The sequence below is a fragment of the Oryzias latipes genome, chromosome 21, assembly GCF_002234675.1.
Source record: "Oryzias latipes chromosome 21, ASM223467v1".
NCBI lineage: Eukaryota > Metazoa > Chordata > Actinopteri > Beloniformes > Adrianichthyidae > Oryzias > Oryzias latipes.
In genome coordinates, this window is record NC_019879.2 from 30439931 (window position 1) to 30462182 (window position 22252).

The following is a 22252-nucleotide window of genomic DNA, read 5'->3' on the forward strand; positions in this document are numbered from 1 at the left end:
GGATGGATGGATGGATGGATGGATGCATGGATGGAAGCATGGATGGACGGATGCATGCATGGAAGCATGCATGGATGGATGCATGGATGGATGGATGGAAGCATGGATGGATGCATGGATGGATGGATGCATGGATGGATGGATGGATGCATGGATGCATGGATGGAGGGATGGATGGATGGATGGATGGAAGCATGGATGGATGGATGGATGGATGGATGGAAGCATGGATGGATGCATGCATGGATGGATGGATGGATGGATGCATGGATGGATGGATGGATGGATGGATGGATGGATGGATGGATGGATGCATGGATGGAAGCATGGATGGACGGATGCATGCATGGAGGGATGGATGGATGGATGGATGGATGGATGGATGGATGGAAGCATGGATGGATGGATGGATGGATGGATGGAAGCATGGATGGAAGCATGGATGGATGGATGGATGGATTGGTGCTGATTTTTTTTCTATTGCAGCAAATATTCAAATTGTTTTAAGTTTTAAAACTAAACAAACTTTCTTCACCAGAGCTCCTATTTGTGATCATGTTTAAAGCTCACAGAAGGTAAATGTTGTGTTTATTTTTTTCTGCTTTTTCTGGCCCAGAATGAATATTTCAGCATCTCTGTCTATTTCTGTACTTGGATGAGCCCCCAAAAAGGCTGTTAAGATGTTCTGTGCTTGACGTGTGGACAGCTGCACAGAACAGCGTCTGCCTCCACACTCAGACTTCCCAAAATGCCCCGCAACTCTGTAAAGAGTCATGTCCAAAGATGATTAAAGTTTCAAGAGAACCGAATCAAATCACAGCAGGAGTAACCTCAGAGGAAGAAAAGGACCCAGAAGACGCACAGATTGGCTCCTCGCCGCCGCCGTTTTTTGCGGGTATTAATCAACATCTCATTGTGACAGTGAAGCAGACGTCCACAAAACATTAACCACCGGCATTTCACACACGGGCAAACACAGCTTTGCTAATTAATGGTGCTGCTGATGAATACCTACCATTAATGGTCTGAACAGTGTGTTTGTCTGCGAGGAAGTGCCTCCCTGATTGGTTTTTAAAGACTTTCTAAAAATGGCGGCGCGCGTCGGCGCTGTCGGGGACGGTTAGGTGGATGGAAGACATCCTTGGCCCTTCATTTGCAGATGAGTGATAAGATGCGGAGCGTTGTTCACCGCCGCGCCGCCGGTCACCGATCGTTTTGTTTGTGATTGATCAGACTCATATTCTGCTTCTCTTTGCAGGAACGGCAGATATTTGCCCCCCCAGTAAAATCAGCTGTGTTGACAAAGCGCTCGGTGAGAAATCTTCATTTCTTTTCTCATTACAACAGACTCACCCAAAGGGAAATGGAAACACAATCAGTAAATATAAGGTTGTTTTTTTCCTGTTATACAAATACCTGGAGGGAGATTGGATTTTTCCAAATGACTTTTCCTCGCCGTGATTTAGTCGCTCTGCAGCCTGATGGCTGCGCTGCCTCCTCTTTTTGAACTGTTTGCCATAAACCTGTGCTTCGGCTCTGCGTATCTGCATACCCACCCAACCCCACCCACCCAATGCGACCTCGCCCGGCACATTTCCACCCTGAACCTCGGTTTCAAGCAGCCCCAATAATGTTGGAACAATTATCTTTTCTCTGCCAAAAAAAAGGCCAGAAATTAAATTTTCTTTTCTTTCTTCTCTGAGTTCCAGCTCTGTTGAAAACCAGACCGAAAGAGATCTGAGATATTTCTGACAAGAATGGGCCTCATTCATGAGGGTCAGACTCCTGATTCAAACCCCTGAATAGACTCACCTTCCATCAAAGTTATACATTAAAGTATAATTTCTACATTTATACTGAAATGGTGTTTTGTTCGCACAGAATACGCGCCGCCGTGCTCCTGCATACAAATAACCTTATTGTAAGACTTATAAAATACATAAATCATCACATTCTAATTACTGCCTTCAGTTCTTCCAGCTCTCACTTTGGCCTGAACCAAATGTGTTCAGAATTCTAAGCTAGTCCGAGTAGAGCCGCTCCCTCACGTTTAGCTCAGATTAAAAAAGATCCATCTGTTGGTATTCTGCAAACATTTGCAAAATCTTTCATCTGACTTTCAGCTCACCATTTATTCTCAGAGTAAACGTTGTTTGATGAAGATCCTAACGTCTGCAGGACAAAAGCTGTGTGGACTCAGTTTGAAAAAGTACCGGGTAGTCACGACAACCCAGGAAGAATCGCATAAATGGAAGCTGCTGCTTGAAGAAGAACAACAACATCATCGTACCATCCAGAGAAAAACACAGTCCCTGACATTTCACCAAGACATCTCTGCAGCTTCAGAGATCCATCGTCCACTCATGGAAGGAACCTGGAACAGAGAAGAACCTTTTCCAAAGGGAAAGACCAAAATGAGTCCAAGAGGACGAAGAGGACTCATCCTCAACATCATGAGGAGAAACCAGGGATCTGGTTCTGCAGGGGAACGACCCTCTAAGCCAAAAACTGTTGGGACTCACCTTCAAACCAGAGTCCAACTCGGATTAGGTCAAAGAAAGTTTCACTATGTCCCAGTAAAGTCTCAAACTTAAACAAGATGTTTAGTCTTGACGTTAATCAGATGGCCAAATGTGACGAAACCAAGGGGAAAAACGTATTTTCTACACATTGTACAAATTAATTCTTTAAAAATTAAACAATTTGATTTCCTGGAGACATGTTTTAAAATTCTGTCCCACAGTTGAAATGTTTCTGTGATGAACATCACAACCTATCAGAGGGGAAAGACTCAGAAAATTATTTTCATTCCTCTTTAAGTTCAGGAGACAATTATTTTCCGACCAGGATTCAGGCAGGTTTGTACGACGGAGTTTTAGATCACAAACAATTTTTTTTTTTAATTACAACTTTAAAGTCATAAGCTTACAAGAAGAAAAGTCATGAATTAAGAAAATAAAGTAGTAAATTTACGACTTTAAATATAGCAAATATATGAGAAAAAAACTCTTAAATTTATAAGATTTCAAGACGTCGATTTACGATAAAAAAAGTCATCAATTTATGACTTAAAATCACGTTTTTTTTTTCTTTTGGTGGCCCTAAAACTCCATCGTAGGTTTAGACAGCTTTTTTGAAAATGAAATTAAAAAACTTGATAATTCTCTGTCATTCTGTTTCGAGCAGGAAAGTCTGTTTAACCCTTGTGTTATCCTAGGCACTTTAACGTTGGGAGGTGGGTCATCTAGACCCACTAGACAGTGCTCTGAACCTTTTTTCTTCAATGATTTGTGATCTTCACTGGTGTCCATGGATTACATGAAATCTTTCCACCTTTATCCACCTTTGTCATGGTAGGGAGAACACGTCAATGGAAGGGGAGGGGTCATCTTGACCCCATAGGAGAGCACAAGGGCTAAAAGCTTCATCTAGGATTTCTAAATCTGTACATTTAAAATCTGTTGGATTCGTATTTTTGGCAAAGAATTGAAAGTTGTTTCCTCAACATTTTTGTTGGCAGAAAAGTCATCAAGTGTTCTGGCGGCACATTGGAGACAAACTAGAACGATGGTTTGATTTTCATTCAGAGGAAATGTTCACTTTTCTTTTTCCAGTCAGTAGATCTTTGTAATTATTTTTATATTTGTTATCATTGTCATAGAAAGGAGTGAAGAACTTTAACCATCCCTGCTGTGTGGTGTTCATTCCTCCTGAGAATTATCTCCTGAAAAAGCTTTGCAGTGAAACTGTTGTGTCCTCAGCTCAGCTGCAGAAGAACAGCGGGGATACCTGTCCATGCGAGACGCCCTGTAATCTCACCCGCTATGGAAAAGAGCTCTCCATGGTCAAAATCCCCAGCAAAGGCTCGGCTCGCTATCTCTCCAGGAAATACGACAAGTCGGAGGACTATATCAGGTAGGAAGCAGAAGCCAACTCCCTGATGAGCGTTGCTCTGCTGGAAAAGAAACATTAACAAAAATCTGCAGCCTGAGCCGACCTTAAATCCTGACTAAATCAATATTGTTCAATGCAAACAGTTATTTATGATCAGTGTGGGGAAAGCTGACAGCTTTTACCTCTCATGCACTTTTATCGGTCATAGAAAACATGTTTTTTTTTTTGTCTGTATTTGATTGTTTTGGCTAAATAATCCTCATTTGTTGGTTCACATCTGCTGCAGTTAAGTTTTGTTTTTATTTATTGCTTTGAGAGGAAAAAAGGAGGGTACTGGGTAAAAGGGGCAGAAATACAAAGTGTTCTTCTTCCCTTTTACTTTCACAAAAAAAGAAAAACAAGTTTGCATTCTGTATCATGTCAAAAAAATGATATAAATTTACAAACCAATGTTTGTAAATGTTTTTGAGAAACAAATTCACAAATAGAAAAAATGTATAAATACAAATGAAGAAAAAAAAATAAACCCCAGATGCACACACAAAATAAAATTAGATCTAAAACAGTGAAGTCCTTAAAAAGTAAAATGCAAAAATAATGTTTGAGGTAATTATTGGCTGCAATCAGCATTTCTTTGGGTTAAAATCTTATGTATGGGTTTTCTCTGGCTTCCTCCCACGGTCCTAAAACATTCTTCATAGGTCAGTCTGATAGGTGCGGCTGTGTGTGTGAATGTGTTTGTGTGTCGCTGTGATGGACCGGAGAACTGTCCAGGCTTGGGACACCTTCACCCTTTATTACAGGAGCCAGAAACCCCCTAAACAGGAAGAAGCAGGTTTAGAAAATGGATGGATGGATGGATGGATGGATGGATGGATGGATGGATGGATGGATGGATGGATGATGGATGGATGGATGATGGATGAAAAGATGGATGGATGGATGATGGATGGATGGATGGATGGATGGAAAGATGGATTGATGGAAAGATGGATGGATGGATGGATGGATTAAGAAATTCATTTTTTGGCTTAAGTGTCTGAGGTTTTTAGCACCTCTAAGATCTAAAAGTCTTGCCAGATCTTAGTAAAATTAACAAATAGAAAAATGTATAAATAAAAATGAAGAAAATAAATAAACCCCAGACGCACACAAAAAAATTAAATTAGATCTTAAACAGTAAAGTCTTTAAAAAGTAAAATACAAAAATCTTAGTAATAATTAATTGTTCACTTTTCTAAGTGACCTTGGTTTGACCTTCATTCACTTCACTCTTATGCACAGAAACCTGTTTGGCTTCAAGCCGTAAGTTCAAAAGCACCAAAACCTCCCAGGATGTCAGAATTTCTATGTGAAACATGGAGGAAAGGTTGATCAGAGGAAAATGTTCATGTTTTTGTGATTTCTGAATTTGTGGTAAATAAATAAACGCGTAGCTTTTAAAAACATCCAGTGAGGTGCAACAAAAATGCTGCAAGGATGTTCATGACAGACGGATTAAAGATACGTCTTTAAGATTTTAACTGTCTGTCTAAACTTGAGGAAGTGGCTGCTGTGTGTCGGGACAGTGAAGGCACAGCCTTTGACAGCGTTCAAAGCTTTTCCTCCCGACTATTCAGACGTGGAATGGAGGATTTGTTGGGGAGGGGGGCTTTCTGCTCCTGATTCAAAACAACTGAATGAAAAAAATAGTTAGAAATGCAATTTTGAGATGAAACGTTCTTTCTGTCCTCCATCATGAGAAAAAGGCCACAAGAACATGTTCAAAACACTAACAGTGTGATTTTCATGGGTGTGGGTCTGCAACCCCTGATAGTAATTGTGTTGTTTTTCTCAGATCCATCTGCTCTTTACTTTAGTTTTGCTAAATGCATGAATACGGTGACATGGACTGTCCATCTGAGATCTCCTTCAGTTTACATTTGAATGTTCAGGCTGGTGTTTGGACTGAATTTGATCATTACCAACATGGTTGGGGGGAACAAGCCCAAATCAACAAGCAAACAAAGCCTCACAGTATCTGAATTCAAACATTAGAGGGTTTGATCCATCCGGGGCGGCGTGGATCAGCTGTTAGGACCAAACCTTTTTACAGTTGTTTCCTGGTGTTTTGCTTTTCTCTAATACATCATTAAAAATGTTCTTGCGTGTCGATCAACCTTCCATGAATGTAACACAGCACACAACACAAACTCCAACCAGAAACGTTAGTCTCTGTCAACATTTTCTAATCCAGTCAGTCGTGAATATTTGGTTAAGTCGTTTGATCTTATTTTAGGCAAAATCTCAAATGGAAAAAGTTTTTCTTTTGTTTTTTATAACATTTTTAAGCATATTTTTACTAATCAAACGATGATCAGTCTTGTTTCAAGACAAAATAAGACAAACTGGAAAGTTTACTCGACTCTTAACAGCAAAACATGGCAGACTAAACATCCATTAAATTTACATTTTAAGACGAATTTATGTTTAAATCTGTAACTCTAGTCTTTAAGATGATCATGGTCTACACATAAGGATTGTTGGGCTGTTGAATTTCTTAAAATAGGATATTGGGGGGGGGGGGTAAAAAGGTACATATTTTAAAGATTTTAACTTTTTTTAACAATCCATGTTTATTTGAGGCATGTTGCCACTTATCAGAGCAATGTACTTAAAACTTCCTGGTTCATCTTTATCCTTAAAGGAAATCAAAACTTATCTGGAATAATCTTACCAAAACAACTTGGGGCAGTTTTTGTTTAGAAAAAACAGCTTTTATTCTCTAATTTTCATAACTTTTTCTTTTATTGCTGTGTTTCTGATAAATATTTGTTTTTCTCATTTGTTGTGTTATGTTGTAAAAGAATAACTCTTTAAAAAAAATGGTTAAAATCTGATTGGATATTTGTGTTTGTCGCTGAAAAAAACCTCTGCTCTCCAGCATCTGCTACCATGCGTTTCCATGACAACGCAGAGGTTTGTAGTGTTACAGCGTTCAGGAACAACAACAAAAACAGAGGAAAAAGGCGGTGAGGAAGAAATAAAAACAAGATCTTCCTGCCGGAAGCACCGACCTGTCGGTTGGACTCCGCATGACGACTTGCTTAAAGCTCCAGCCTCAAAGTTTGAATCTGACAGGTTTGTTTTTAAGCGTTAAAGCACAACAGCAGAGATTCAAAACGGTGAGACGGTGAGTGGATGATCTCTCGGTGGAAAAAAAAAAAAAAAAAAAACTTTGAGAGCTAAGAACTCTGGAAGTTTTTGAACTCCTCGCCAAAGACAAAGCAGCACGCCTGCTCTCCGTCGTCTCTGGGAAGAAGTTCCACTGAGAAGCTCAGGGAGGAGCGCCGAAGCATCGGGTGGCAGGTTCCTGCTCCGAAGCTGAATCCCAAATGTTCAGGGTCCAAATAAACCACAAACTCTTATAATAACAATGCAGTTTTGGAAACGGATGCCTTTTTCCTTCAGATGGAGGAGTTTGTGTTTTCTGCACATTTTACTGCATAAACAGCAGGAAAAGACTTTGTTCGTACTTGTAGCCCATGGACTTCACCACCTCCTCATGAGGGCTTCAGATCAAGATGAGGAGCATCTCTGAACCTGTGGGACGCTGGGATTCGCGTGCTGGAACCTGTGAAATCGGCCCGGTGCAATCAGTTTTAGTTTTGCTTCATGATGCATGACTTCAACCCTGAATAGTGTTCTCTTCACTCGCTCTTTCAGAGATAACTTCCTGGTGTTAGACATCTTCTTTGAAGCTCTCAACTACGAAACCATCGAGCAGAAGAAGGCGTACGACGTTGCAGGTTTATTAGGTCCGATTTCCTCCTGTTTGTAGGATTTTTCAGGAGCAGGCTGCCTCTCCTCATGCACTGAAGTGGATGTTTTCCAGGTGACATCGGCGGACAGATGGGCTTGTTCATTGGCGCCAGCATCCTGACAGTCTTAGAAATACTGGATTACGTCTTTGAGGTACGGTGTGCTTGCAGACTCACACACCTTGAGCACTGAAAGCAGGAGATCCAGCAGCTTTGGTGTTAGCAGGAATGAACAGCCCCCGTCCCGCTGGATTCTCCCTGATGTTTGCTCGTGTTCTCACTCCAGAAAAAAGTTCCTCTCGGGCAGAATCCTGAGAAAATCTCTGCAAATAAACTGCAGTGCAGCTGTTAGTAAGTCACTGCACAAATGGATTTCCAGACAGAAGAACTTAATAAAGGTCTGCTCTCAGGGCCATGCTGCTAATGCTGATGATAAAATGAGCTCCTTCATCTGTTTGTCCTCTTGGGGAGGCACTCAGTGGGCTGCAACAGGTTAGAATATGTCATGCAGATGCACAGCCCGGCAGTGTTTGAATCCCACTGAAGGGATACGGCATCAAATCAACATGAAATCAAGAGGATTTAAGCATAAATTCCCTAATGAATTTAGCATCAATTCAGCGCAAAATCAGCAGGAATTTACTATAAAAAAATCAGCCAGAATCCAAAATGAAATTAGCATGAATTCAGCATGAATACAGCGCAAAAACAGCAGGAATTTACCATCAAATCAGGACAAAATTAGCAGGAAATCAGCAATAAGTCAGAATGAATTTAGCATAACATCCGCAGGATTTCATCCATTTATAAATTAAGACACAGATTTGTTATTTTGGCCGTTATTATTATTATGATAAATAAAGATGACTTTTTATTAAACAGAAATATAAAAAAGAGCCTTTTTTTTCAAAAATAAACCAGTTTTTTAACTTTTGACAAAAGTTCACACGACTTCCTTTCAAAATAAAAGTCACGCTGTGTCACATAGGATCATCTCACTGCAGCAAAAATAGTATAGAGAAATTTCAACATTGATTTAAAAATGCTTGTTTTACAAAAATGTGTTAGTTGTACTAAATCTGAGCTAATAAGTGACCTTGGCCAAATTTTTCCAACAAGAGGGGCAATAAAAATCATGGAATCGGACCAAAAATAGAAAATCTGCTATATAATCCAGTGTCCTTAATTCTGGTTGTGCTTGCTGGCCTCAAATTGATTTTCTGTGGTAAACGGCGCTCAGAAATCTGTCAAAAGGTTTTAGTATGACTGTCTTTCAACTGTTTGTGAATACGTTGAACAAAGTTTAGGTTAACTTACTACTTACTTATATTTTACCTTACAGTTACTTATTTAAAATGCCAGACTTTTATTTTTTTCTAAAACCAGAGAGCAATGTGGCTCCGGCGCCGAAGGTCTCAGACCTCTGCTAGAACGTCCTGAGAACCAGCCCATTCCTTTCTGTCTTCTGTAGGGGACATTTGTTGTTTGGATTTTGTCCTTTGACTCTTTTGAAGTTCTCTACGGAGACCCGTTGAGCTTAAATGGGGGCGTCCTGGCCTTTCCAATGAACCCTCACATCTTTGGGTGGGATAATGGGAGGTTTGGTTTTCCCCAGAGGTCATAAATGGCTGGTTCTCGAGAGCATGTGGACTGATCTTCTAACGGCATCTTTGCTCTTGTCTCTGTTGTCATCCCTTCAAACCTCTCTGCTGCCAAAACCAGGTGATCAGGCACCGACTGCAGCGTCTGCTGAGGCCGCAGAAGGAGGAGAAGAAGCAGCCGAAAAGCGCTGTCGCCACAGTGAGTCTAGAGGAAATGAAAGCAAAGGTAAATGCTGCAAACAGCCGCAGAGCAGCACACGAACATGTTTGCTCCGAAATGAGGACGTAACGTTGTTAGTCGGCCTCCAGCGCTGCGTGGGGCTCCATCTCCCTCCCAGCTCAGATTGATATTACGCCACGTAATTGGGAAGTTGGTTATTTCTGATCAACAGACTTCTTCTCCGTCATCTAAACATAGCCGTGCTGTAATTCTCTTATGCACTGTGAAAGTGTGGCAGATGGTGGGAGACTTGGCGCCGCAGTAGTAGACGCCAAAATGCAGGTTTTGGAAGTGGGAGGCGGGCCTCCTCCAGGGGGGGCTCCTAACAACTTCAGAGGTGAGGAAATATTACATTAGTCGAAGTACAAGTTACCGCAAGCAAATTGCTTAGAAAGGCTTAACTGGGAGTGATTTGATTAAAGCGATCTGGCTTCAAGGGGGTAGCTCAGTTTTGGGGGAATTTGACTGTTTTTTTCTTCTCATTTTCTTTACAGTGCGAGATCAAAAAAGCCTCAGGACAAATCTGTTTTTATTTTATTCTGTATGGCGTAATCTGGATTTAGAACAATAATGCTGGAATTGCTAAACGTCTAGAGGATCAAGCACCTCAGCATCTTTTTTCTGGGGATTAAGAGGAAAACACTGCTTAACAATAAAAGATAAAAATACAGCTAAATCAATTTACTGGAAAGCTCCTCACCTCCTGTGAGGAGCTTCCCTGGAAGTGGTGTTTATGATAAACTACACAAAAATGTTATTTATACGCTAACAAACTCCTTAAAGAGTCAGAAGAATTTTACTTTTAGGCTTAATAAATTCAGCAGATGAGGCTTTTAATAATTAATAGTTACTCACTTTGCTTTTTCGTTGCACTTAGACTCACGCCGTGTTTTTATTCACTTCATGACCAGATTCTTAATATGAAAAATCGCAGAAAATGGAATTTTTTTTCTACAATTATGGGTCAAAAATAGGGAAGCAGTTAAAATGAATTTTGTCCCTTTTGCCACACTGTACTTTACTTTACGTTACTGTAAAACCCAAAACAGTGTGTAGCTGTGTGCAGACACTATAACTCTACAACAAGCATTCATTTTTCCGCAGACGAGAACCTTGACTGCCACCTGAGGTGTGTTTTTCGGGGGGAATGTTTTCTTCTGCACATGCAGTGATTTCTATCCCAGAATGCTAACAACACGTTTATCTGTAGCAGGTTGTATTGCTTTGTCCTCTGCACACAGTTTTCTCAAATAGGAAAACAACCTTTAGGGGTTTCATTTGCTGCGAATGTTTTATTATTTCTAATTTCCTCTGAATTCTTTCTCTAATCAGTTGTTGCCGTTTGGCAGAAAGACGCAGCCCCGCTCAAATTTTCCTCGCCTCTTTTCATCAAAGTCCATCCTTGTACTTATCCAGATTTTATAAAAAAGCACTAAGACATGTTGAAACCTTTCTACTTCTGTTTTCTCAGATTTCTTCTGATCAGAATTTAATGAGTGTCACAAAAAATAAGCATTGAAGTTATTATTTGAAAGGACATTGTTTGTGTTTACTTTTTAACTTGTAGCTTTTTTATTCGTTTCCAGAGCTCTACTAGGGGGCAGCTACACTGAACAGAACATTGCACTTATGGCAGCAACCTACAGTTTGGTTTTTGTCATTGGTGGAAAGGAAGAAATACATTAAAGATCCTATATTCTGCTTGTCTTATGCTTTTCAGAGTAAACTATATCCATAAATATTTACCTTTGGAACACTAAAAAAGGATTTTTTTAATGAAATGTGAGTTATTTTCGCAGTTCATTTTCATACCTGGAAGTAAGACGACTCGATCTCTGAGGCTCCGCCTTTCTCTCCTTGTGGGTGCCGCCCATTTCATGACATCATCCCAGAGCCGGCCTCAGCAGCGTTTCTGCGTTTTGCCCACAAAGACAGACATCATCCGAACTTTTAAAAAGATGGTCGTGCATGTTGTGCATAGAAAAGGAAAGCGGTTAGCCGATCATCGCTAGCTCTATGGAGAAAGGGGGTGTGTGTGTGTTAGCCTGGGGGTGGAGACTCTTCCTGGAAGGGGCGGTTCCTCACATTATGACATCACAATGTTTTCATGGATTGGGAGGGGCTGGTGCTCAGAGAGCAGGGTTTTAGAGGAATAATCAGAGAAAAAGACACGGCACGTTTTGGTCTTTAAGGACCAAACTGCACTTTGTAAAGAAAATAACAGAGAGCCCACAAACATGTACATTCTTCTTTATCTAGGGATGTTTTTTGTACCTAATTAGTTTTAAGCTTCTTGTTGACATCATTTTTTGAAAATTAGAAATCTATACGTCTTTTTACATTTGAATGACTTGTTTTCCCTAACTATCAGGTTCAACGTTGAAATGTGTTGTTTTTGGAACAGAGCTTGAACTGGAAAACATTCAGACCTTTCCTGTTGGTCCTGAATCACAGCTTCAGACAAAGACGGCTACCGTTTCTGTTCCAATGTGCTGTTTTTCACACGGCTGGACCTGGTCTGACTTGAGGCTGCAGTCACGACCCATTTTTACTGAAACTTCCTCATGAAAGTTCCTTTGTGTTCCAGTGGAGACAGTGGAATTTGAAACGCTGCTGTGTGAGGGGACTCTGATTGGTTTCAAACTAAAAAAAACAAACATCGGCAGCAGTCACAAACCTATTTTACTCTGTTTTAGTTTACTCTCTACATCAAAGTGTTTTTTAAATGTGCTGTTTGTCAGTGCGACTCAAAAGCAAAGCAAAGAAATGTACATTTTCTTGCTCTTTTCTTCAGAAATGTTCAATGCAGGTATTGTGGACGAAAACATTCCTGTGTGGGTTTTTGTTTGTGACTGCACAAATTTCAGACTCGTGCCGTGTCAACTTCAGAAATCTCCTTCAGTCCGATCTGTTCTTTCAGCTTTTCTGGAAATGCACCAAAGCGCTGCTTTTTACACGGCAGACCTGTTCGGCTGCAGCTAATGGAAAAGGAGAGCGCGTCCTCCACATTCAGAGTGTGTTCACCTGGTAACCGACAGCCGCTGACAAAGACACGGAGGAGATGCACACGCAGTTGGCGTGACGGGCCCGGTCCACTTTGTATGGGAGAAATCAGGACATTGTGCTCCTGTGAAGACAGTCTCCACAACCATTGTGCTCAGCATGAATATGGAAATCTCTCAGTCAGAAAGTCAGCTTGAAGCTCCACAAACAAGACTCTAAAATGCTTCGTATAGTTGGTTTTTCTTTCCCTTTGTTACTGTAACATCAGTTCACTACAGTTCAATACACTTTTCTTAGAAATGCTGTTTTAATCCTTGTAGTCCACATCGTGAGGCGGCTGTGGTTGAGCGGCTGGATTAGCAGCTTGGTCAGAGGTTAAAATCCCCGACTCGATAAGTGTGGTAAAATATGTCAATTTCCCTCAATCGTAAGAAAAACTGTACAATGCTTTGAAAAAACACGTCTGCTGAAATGACCGAAAGAAAAAACGTAAATAGACGAAAAAGTGAATCTTTATGAAAGTTTCATTTTTTACCCAACTTCAACCTCTCAAGATGCAATCTGCAAGCAGTGTTGATCAATAGTCTGCTCAAATCTGTGTTTAATTATAATTGTAGAAATAACAACAGTCAGAAGACTTTAGCTCTCAGTGAAAAAGATTTTTGACCGGAGAAAGGTAGTTTGCCCCCTCTGGGTGGGTGGAGTGTCCCTGCCCCAGGTGGAGGACTTTAAAAACCTTGGGTAAGATCGGAGCGTGAGATCGACAGGCGGGTTGGAGCGGCGTCTGCAGTCACTGTACTGGTCCGTTAAAGAGAGAGCTGAGCCAGAAACGAGAGACGAAGGTCTGGGTATCTTTGCTTAGACTGCTGCCCCTGCGGCCCCCGGATAGTCGGAAGAAGATGGATTGGTGGAACAGATTTCACTGTAAGACTCATGGTTCTGATGGTAAACATCTGTATTTTTAAAATCTAAAAACAAAAAGGTTTTTTGGGGGGGTTCCAAAACAGTTAACTAATAAGTTAAACGAAGCACCATGACTGCAGCAGCAGAGTCAGTCTGTTAGTGGGGTTCAGAAGGTTCATCTGGAGTTCATGCCGTTTTTGTGCGTGGGTGGGTGAACACGAGAGTTTTGAACGCAGAAAACGTTTCACTGGAAGTGCTTGCTTGATCACGTGTTGCCGAGACGTGAACGTAGCACAAATCCCAACTGCCCTTACAGGTGGATAGCGGCTGTCTGCAGGTAAAAAACGGTAGAACTGGGCACACAGGTGTTCATGTTCACACGGTTCGTGCTGTGCGTGAAAGACAATTCACAGTGAACAAACTAGACACAGGCGTGTCATAAAGACTTTCCATTTTTTCAACCCCCTAAAATCCCACGGCCTGTACAAGGAGCTGGTATTGCTGTTCATGTGCGCTCCCTGGTGCAGCCCGACTGTTAGAAATGCCTAAATTAGCCTATCAGAGCGTAGTGCGTGTGGACGTCTTTCAGGCACTTACGAATCCCGTGCACAACCTGTACGTGCAGCATTTTTTGGGTCAGTAATGATCCGGTACTCACACCTTACTAAGGTCTAGAGTGCGGCGTACGGACGCCAAACGACAGCATCACCTGTTTGTCGTAAATATGTGTAACTTCCGTTATCCTCACCAACTTCATGATACACCTACCACAGGCACAACAATGGTATGTTCCGTTTTCATGATGCGCCTTAAGGTGGCAGTACGAGCCTCTAGTGAACTGAGGGACACAGTCCACTGAAGATGCAGCCGCTCCCCTCTACGACCTTTTACAGACCTGGACAACCCAAAAACCAGCAGAACCGTACGGGTGAAGATTTCCTCAGCAAATGTAACCATCTTTTAGTGCAGAGAAATGTTTAGGTGTAAAAGTTTGAAAGAGTCTTCCCTCTAAACTGAGGCCGAAGGCTCTGCCTGCTGCTCTGCTCTGCTTTGAGACCTTTAGAGACAAATGTTTAATAATCAACACTGCATTTATATTTAGCTAAAAATGCAAATTCTTTGAATTTGAATGAATAAACGTCCCGTGACAGAGTCCGGTGACCTCGTGAACACTGATTGACTCAAGCCGGCGTTTTGTTCTGCTTTTGACAGGAACCCAACGACACATCAAGGAGTCACCAAGAGGGCGCCTACGCCAACACGATCCTCCCCAACCATCATCACCTGCACCCCCACCACCATCGCGCCGGGCACCACGGGGTATTTGAGGACTTCGCTTGCTAAAACAAAGCATTGTTTTCTGTCCTGGTGACAGCAAAAGATAAGACCTGTCTGTGGCGAGATCCGTATCAGAGCCCCCTGCATTCCCGGCATTCCTTTGCTGTCACCAGTGAAAAGCTACGGCCAAAGTCAAACACCAAACTTGCGCTGCTATCAAGCCACTTGAACTGTACGTAGGCACAAATTGGACTTTTCTTTTCTCATTTCCGTCTGGACGGAACGCACCTCAACTTTTGCATTTTTTCATTTCGGGCACTTAGAGACTACAAGGCCAGTTTTTTTTTTCCCCACCTTTGTCTTTTTTTAAAAGAGGAGGACTGCATGTAACATTGATCCGGCTTGTTCTGCAAACAAGGAAGGATGGGATTTCTTTATCCGTTTGGCATCTGAGTTTTTATTTTTTTACATGTATATATCTACAGTTTTAGGCCCCACAACAAACCATTACCCTTGATAAATTCCGTACTTATTTAAAGACAATAATATCTGTATGTTCTATATTGTACACAACATGATGGTACTTCAGTAAGCAAACCCTTTTGCTGTTTTCTTGTAACACCAGAAGTTTGAAGGGGAATAGTGGGAAGAATGACCTTGGCTCTCGAGGTCGACCGTCCACATGATACAGTTTGTCTGGTTTGTGGTTAAAGTGTTAGCGAGTAGCAGTGTACCTGTACATAAACTTCAGAACTGGAGAATATTTTCTGTTTGATTGATGTTTAAAATTAGTTTGACTTATGTACACTCAGTTATTTATACAGTTTTTATATGAAAATATCAACACGATTGTAGCAACTGCTGTTAACTGACTTTTCTGAAACGACAGACTGCCAAGTTTTAGCACATTCCTCCAGCGCAGACGTGACTATGACCTTTTTTGTCTCCTTAAACGGCTTTTGTTTCCCTTGTGTTTCTAGTCTGAGTCTGAGCTTAATATGTTCCTCCTCTGCTCATTTCTGCCGACCATCCGCCCTATTTTCGCTTAGAGCTGACATAAGCAATAAGTCCCAAAATGAGGTTTCCTTTTCCAATCGGTCTCCCCGTCTCAGACGTGGGCCAGAACCACCGCAACGGCACGGCAGCTCCTCACAGTGTTAGCCCAGCATCTGACGCTTTTGCACACGCCGCTGAGCATGTTAGAGTGACGCATTTCAGCTGAACTTTTCCATGAAGGAATCCAGTCAGGAGGAAGATGACTTTTCCTATTTCCATCTGAGGAGGAACAAAAACTAATGTAGACGTTGCATCAGAGGCTGTAGGAAATGAGTAACGGTTAGATTATAGATGCTAAGTCTGAAAAGCACAAAGTAAAAGAATGAAATCTATATATTTAAGAGGATTTATTTTATTTTGTAACGGTTGGCTGTCACTCCTTGGTTGGGTTCACACGTTTGTTGTGTTTCATGGAAGTGAAGCTCGTCTATGTTTTAGCTCAGATTCCCCCAGGACTTTGTGTAGAATTTGTGAAGTACTGAATGCATGAAAGTACAAAAGATGTACTGATGTAAAGATGTTGCTAGCTGAGTTTGTTTCCTCACAATTGAAAATCTCAAGCTCACTGCAAACTCAGAAACGGGAAAAAATTGCAACTAGCGAATGATTCAGTTAACGATGTGTTGACCAGGCTCAAAAGCATTTCCTCTACGAACGGTCAAGGCAAGGCCAGTTTACAGCACGTCATGTACAAAGGCGGTCCAAAGTGTTTCACATGAAACGTTAGAGGAATAATTCAGCAGAAATATTTAGAGACTATTTAATAAAAGAAAAACGTAAAGAAAGTTCAAAGGATTTTAAAGTAACAGTGTGGATGTTTTCTTTTGACAAAAACATCAAAAGCAGCTGAGAAACTTTAAATGAACTGAGTGTTTCGGTTAATCTTATGCTACGTTCACACCCCCCATGTGACACGCATTCTTCAACGCACGTTTAGCCCATGATGTTCACACTGGACAAGCAGGAAGGGGCTTCTTCTGCCTTTACTTTTTTTACTGTTTTCTAATGCACATCCAAATTTGGTGCAAATTGTGGAAGCGGTGCAAATCCGGTGGATCTTCCTCTAGACTTTTTTTTTCGCAGCTTTATTCCGATACATTAAAGACTTGGTGTCATAGAATTCCAGCCGGACACAAACCACAATTATTCATTTCTCCTCCGTGATTCATTTTCAAACGGTTGGCACTTCCATAAGTCACTTTGAAGTTTGACCTCGTTTAACTGTCGATAGACGTTCAATGGTTGCACATTTTGTACATGGAGCCCAAACAGTTGTAGAAACTTGCCTAGCTATGTGGGAACGTGAGAGTTTTGAACGTGGATGCCCGAAGCGTACCTGTAGGCTACCTGCACAAATACAACTACCACAGAGCGATGGGTAGGCATCGAAAGAGTCTTCAAGATTTAATGCCGCCACTGTTTTTTTTCATGGTCATGAATGTAGACGGCAGCAGTCAGGTGGGATGACACCATTGTGAAATAAGGGGACAGCAGGGCGGCTACAGGACGGGGAGAGCCGGATCTTTGGACGGCAGCAGCTCTGATTGGGCGATACGTTAATGTCTCTTGACAGCAGCAGTCCATATCAAGTTTCACCGGTAGCCCGGTAGCCCGGGGGGATATCAAAGGCAGGCCATTCTGCCCGTTACTGGACCTCAAAATGTGTCCAGCTGGCCTCTGACTGATGTCAGCTTTTAGAGAAAAATCCTCAAATCGCCGTATACAAATGCAGCAGCGTGGCCACCTGCCAAATTAGCTGAAAACTTGCAGTGGCTTTTGGGAAATGTGGGTAAGGAGGTGAGGTCAATGATTTCAGAGTTTTCTCAAATTCCTCCCAAACTTGCTTCATTTCAGTCTCAGATTTCTTTGAGTCAGAAACGTGAGTCAGGATCGACTTAGCTAAACGTTTCTCTGACCGACTGCAGACAAGGAGCAGAATCCGACATTCAAGCAGCAGATGCAGTTAATGTTGGACATTTATGTGAGTAACAAGCACATTATAACCTCTCTGAGTTGCTTCAGCGTTTTTTCCAATTCTTTTTGTTGCTAGCTGGTCTATCTTCTTGCAGTTCTGTCTCTGTCTTGACACACAACATAAAATGTGAAATTTAAGGTCATTTAAGCATCAGCTGAAGATAAAACAGCTTTTTCTTCTTTTTTATGTGTACTAATCACTGTTTGGCTACAAAATGTTCTTTTTTATTGGAATTTCTCAACAAAACCTGAACATGTTTCTCAAACAAAAGCTTTCTGCTTTTCCACAAGTATAACTGTCCATCAGGACTTTCCTTAAACTGAGATGTGACACAACAAACTGTCAACCGTCAGAGAAGTGGTGGAAAGATTAGAAGATCCAGTTAAGGAACTTTTTTTAAAATCTTTTATGGGGGTCAAGATTTCTTGTTCGGATCCAGAAAGATATTCCCAGGAGGGTTCATCTTGATCTACTTCCGGTCACAAAAAAAACAGACACAACCTCAGTTTATGGTTCCAAACTCTTATTTCACATTACTCTTTTAACCTATTCCATACGAATAATTTTGGAGTTTTTTGTTGTAGCTGGAGCTGATTGAACACTTTTCTAATAAGCGTCTGCAGTTCAGCTCAGAGCAGTTTAGGACACTGCAACTGAAATTAGAAGAGATCTTCTGATAAATTTATTTTTTGTCTCGTTTTTCTCAAAGTCTCAGACTCGTATCTAAATTATGTCGCAAAGGACAATCAGCTGTGAATTCGTCAAACCACAGGCGGTTGCGTTTAGCGGTGAATGCAGTCACGAGGAAATCCCGGTTTTCTTGGCTTGTGTTCTTCGGATAATTGCTTCTGCTTTCAGGTTTTCCGTTTGTTCCACTCACACCAGTTTAAAGTTTCAATCTCCTACAGCTGTTTGTGTTTCAGTTCATTCTTCTTCCGTCTTCGTTTTCAGTCGATGATGGTCGCCGTTTTCCTACCCCCACCACCCCACCCTGACGCAAAAGCAGCCAGTGGTTCATGTTGACTCGCTTTCCATTCGTTTTCTGCCTCACTTTAAACTTTACTTTTGTGCTTTATTTGCAATAAATGTAATTTTTTTCTTGTTGTGGGAGGGGTCCAGTGAGTTAAGAGAACATTTCCTCTGAATCTTTCCCTCCTACCCCCCGTGTTGGAACCAGTGCTAATTGCATGATGTGCAGTTCCTGCAGGAGAACCTCATGTTCATTAGAGACTGAAGAGGCGTAAATTAAATAGAAGCATGAAAACATTTTGACGAAAGAGCCAAATGTAGACATTTTCAAAAAGGACGTACAGTTGTAATCTGGTGTTTTACAAAAGCTGAATCAGTTTATAAACCTTCAAACAGGTGTGGGGGGGCAGTCAGAGAGATAATATGACATGAAAAGTCTGCAAACTGTCATTTAATTTTTTACATTTTTCAGTTTTTTCTCCTTTAGAAAACTAATATTTAAACTTTTAGCTTCCTCTAAGCAGAACACAACAGCTTCAGGAGAAAGAGGTGATGGAACATCTGAAAATCAACCCAAATAGTGACATTTGAGGCCAGGAGTCTGGGACTACACCACTAGAGACACAATATTTTATCTAAATGTGGAAAAAATATACAAAAGTTTTTTATTTTTTAGAGAATTGTAATCAGAGTTCATTTATGTTGACTGAGCGTCCTTTAAGATCTGTGATTTCACCTCACAGATCTCAACTGTTTCAGCTGCAGATTTAGGAAATTATTGGAGAATAATGTTTGTTGCCTAAGATGAACAGAACATGCTGTTTATGTTGACACTGTTGATGCTCTAAAGCTCTGAACTAGAGAGGCGTGGCCCGCCACTGCCAATGTTTGGGGAAGTTCATGAGGTAAAGAAACACTAATTGGTTTCTTTCTACTTTTCTTTTTACAAAAAAATATCAGTCTTTCAATCTATTTCAACACTTTTATCTTAAACACTGAAAGAACTGAGAATTGCAGAAAAGAGCGGGAAACATTTCTCAAAAAATCCAGCATCAAACCTGAAATATGATGCGACGGTCCGGTCCATTCTGTTTGGGAGCTGCAAACATTCATCTGCAGACTGGTTCTGTGTCCTCCACAGAGCCTTTCAGGTGCTTTTATGTGCGACGGCTCTGCAGCACGTCTGTTAGCCAGCCCCCCGGTTCTTTGCTCACCTGCTGCAGGTAAGACTCCACCTCAAAGGTCCTCGCCGTTTTCCAACTATCCCTTTAAGGTCAGGAAGAGACCTGCCTGGAGAACCATGGGAAGCATATTCATGTCACAAAGCATCATGGACGGTTCCTAAAAAAGGTCGAGTTCTCTAGAGCGACATTCAGCAGCAGGAACGCGGCGGCGCTGAAGGTTCGAGCCTCATGCAGGCTGCCGTGTTCAGCGGAAAATCTTGATTTTTTTTTGTAAAATCTTCTCTCTGTAGACATTCAGCCCCTTTGAGATCCAGCCGAGACCCTCTGACTTGACCTGAAGGAATCTGCTGAATGTAGAAACTGGCCGATTGTAAAGTTCATGTCTTTCAGTGCCTCTGTTGCTACTCTTTCATGCTGGCATCCAGTTATTGTTTCTGTATAGAACTGAATTGCTTTGTAAAGAGACATTAAATCTTTGTGTTTGTTAAAAATATGTTCCAACTGAAGACAGTCTATGTTTTGTTTGCACTGATGAGGATTTCCTGCAAATGGGAATTATGAAAGGTCATAAAACGATAGAAAAAAAACAGTTTCTGTGTCTTTAATGGCATTTTTAAAACATCAGGACTGAGACTTTTAAACCGTTTCTTGTTTTTAACTTTTTCTTTAGCATGAAAAAATGGGTTTAGTTTTTAGAAAACATTTCATTCTTTGTAAGATTATAGAGAAAACTTTCTTCAAATATTAAACCAAAAGAAAAAATAAACTTTTGCAGCATGACTTTACAACAGAGCTCCGGTAAATCTTTTCAGTGTTTAGCTTTAAAGTCTCTAACTTGACCCAAAGCCTTTAACTACAAAGGTTTTGCCTTCTTTGTAATTAGAAGCAAAGTGATGAGGAGGGTTTTTCTTCATCAGGACTGAGGATTTCATGCTTCTCGGCTACAGCGACATTCACCCACAGGTTTGGAGCGAAGCAAATGTCAGCTCAGCGTGTGGCGTGGGAATGCCACAACTCTGAAATTCTGCTTTTAATCCTGATAAAGATTTTCAACGTGAGATCAGAAAAACAGATCATCTCTGCAGAGTCAGATTAGACGTCTGCCGCGTTTCCCTTGACCAAAAAAAATGAGACATTTTCTGCAGGAGCGTTTCATCTGAAAGGATCGAGTGACAGTCCTCCTTTTTGATTGTTTTGTTGGGTTCCCGCAGTTCTCCATGCATCACCGCCAGAGTCGACGGCCTCCGTCTGTCAAATCCCCTCCACCTTTCAAGTAATCATGGGCTGTACACGGCTGATTAATATTCATAATCATGTGTCACTTTGACATTTTCAAAAGGTTTTCAATCAGTCTCTGATGGCATCCTGCACAGCCCATGCATAACAATCTGCTCCTCTGTCATCAATAATTGGGAGTCATCCCTGGAGACGCCACACAGGGGCTGCACTGTTGAACTGAAATATGACTGCAGACTTTGCTTTGAGGGGATCTGGGGTGGCGTGAAAAGGCCCTTTATCCTGCTGACAATGACTTTAGCGCCTCGTTAAAACTCCTCCTCCGTCTGAAAGACAAAAGGCCGCTCGCTCCTGCAGGAGTGATGCAGCAGGCGGCGGCCGACTTTTCTCAAGCCGGCTCTTTGAGTTTCCATCTTGCAGAGCTCCGAGGAGCTCTGCAAGATGGAAACTCAAAGGAGCCGGCTCTGAGTTTCCAAGAAGGCCAAGAGTGGGTTTTCTCACAGCCGTCTTCTTTTTGATGGAAAAAAAGTGAGCATTTAAAACTCCTGAACAGCAGACCTCAGTCCTCTGCTCGTTTCCAGACAAAACCAGGAGATAAAAATGACTTTATTGCCTCTCACTGGATGATTGTGGGAATGCAACATTATAAAAAATATAAGAAATTCCTCAGAGTCTGCATGCTATCCCAAGTTTGTAGAAATGAAACAAGAGAAAAGTGAAAATAGAGTTTCAGAGCGCCAGCGTCCTCCGTTTGTTCTGGTGAGGGAGGAGAAAGTTCTGGGATGAAACATAAAAACCAAGTAGAAAATAATGGCTTATATTTAAATCCCAGCTGCTCTGTAGTTATGTGGTTTTACATCATGCCTACAGGCCCTGCACATTGAGCCTTGAAATAACTACAGCTGTAATTACGGTTGCAACATCCCCCCGTTTCTTCCCAACCCAGACATCAGGAATACCTCGACTCCAACACGAGCAGGAATGTCGAGAGCCGTGTTTCCAAGAACCGATTGACAAAATCTGAGCGAGGACGACTTCAGAAAATCCACTTTTTGATGGCAAACCCCGTGTGTGCTCGGTTCCGGCTTGAGCCGTGCAAACGTGAACTTCTGCTGACACCTAAAGGTCGACCA

General features: G+C 41.5%; 1 protein-coding gene across 1 annotated transcript in view; it reads left to right on the forward strand.

Annotated features, from left to right (window-relative positions):
* Positions 1-20472, forward strand: part of asic4 (acid sensing ion channel subunit family member 4) — a 121821-nt gene extending 101349 nt beyond the window's left edge. Inside the window, exons 6-11 of the mRNA XM_023950706.1 lie at positions 1259-1312; positions 3762-3915; positions 7600-7691; positions 7769-7848; positions 9417-9521; positions 14634-20472. Of these exons, the coding sequence (XP_023806474.1) occupies positions 1259-1312; positions 3762-3915; positions 7600-7691; positions 7769-7848; positions 9417-9521; positions 14634-14765 (617 nt within the window). The 3' untranslated portion in view covers positions 14766-20472. The remainder of the gene's footprint in view (positions 1-1258; positions 1313-3761; positions 3916-7599; positions 7692-7768; positions 7849-9416; positions 9522-14633) is intronic.
* Positions 20473-22252: the final 1780 nt, after the last annotated feature.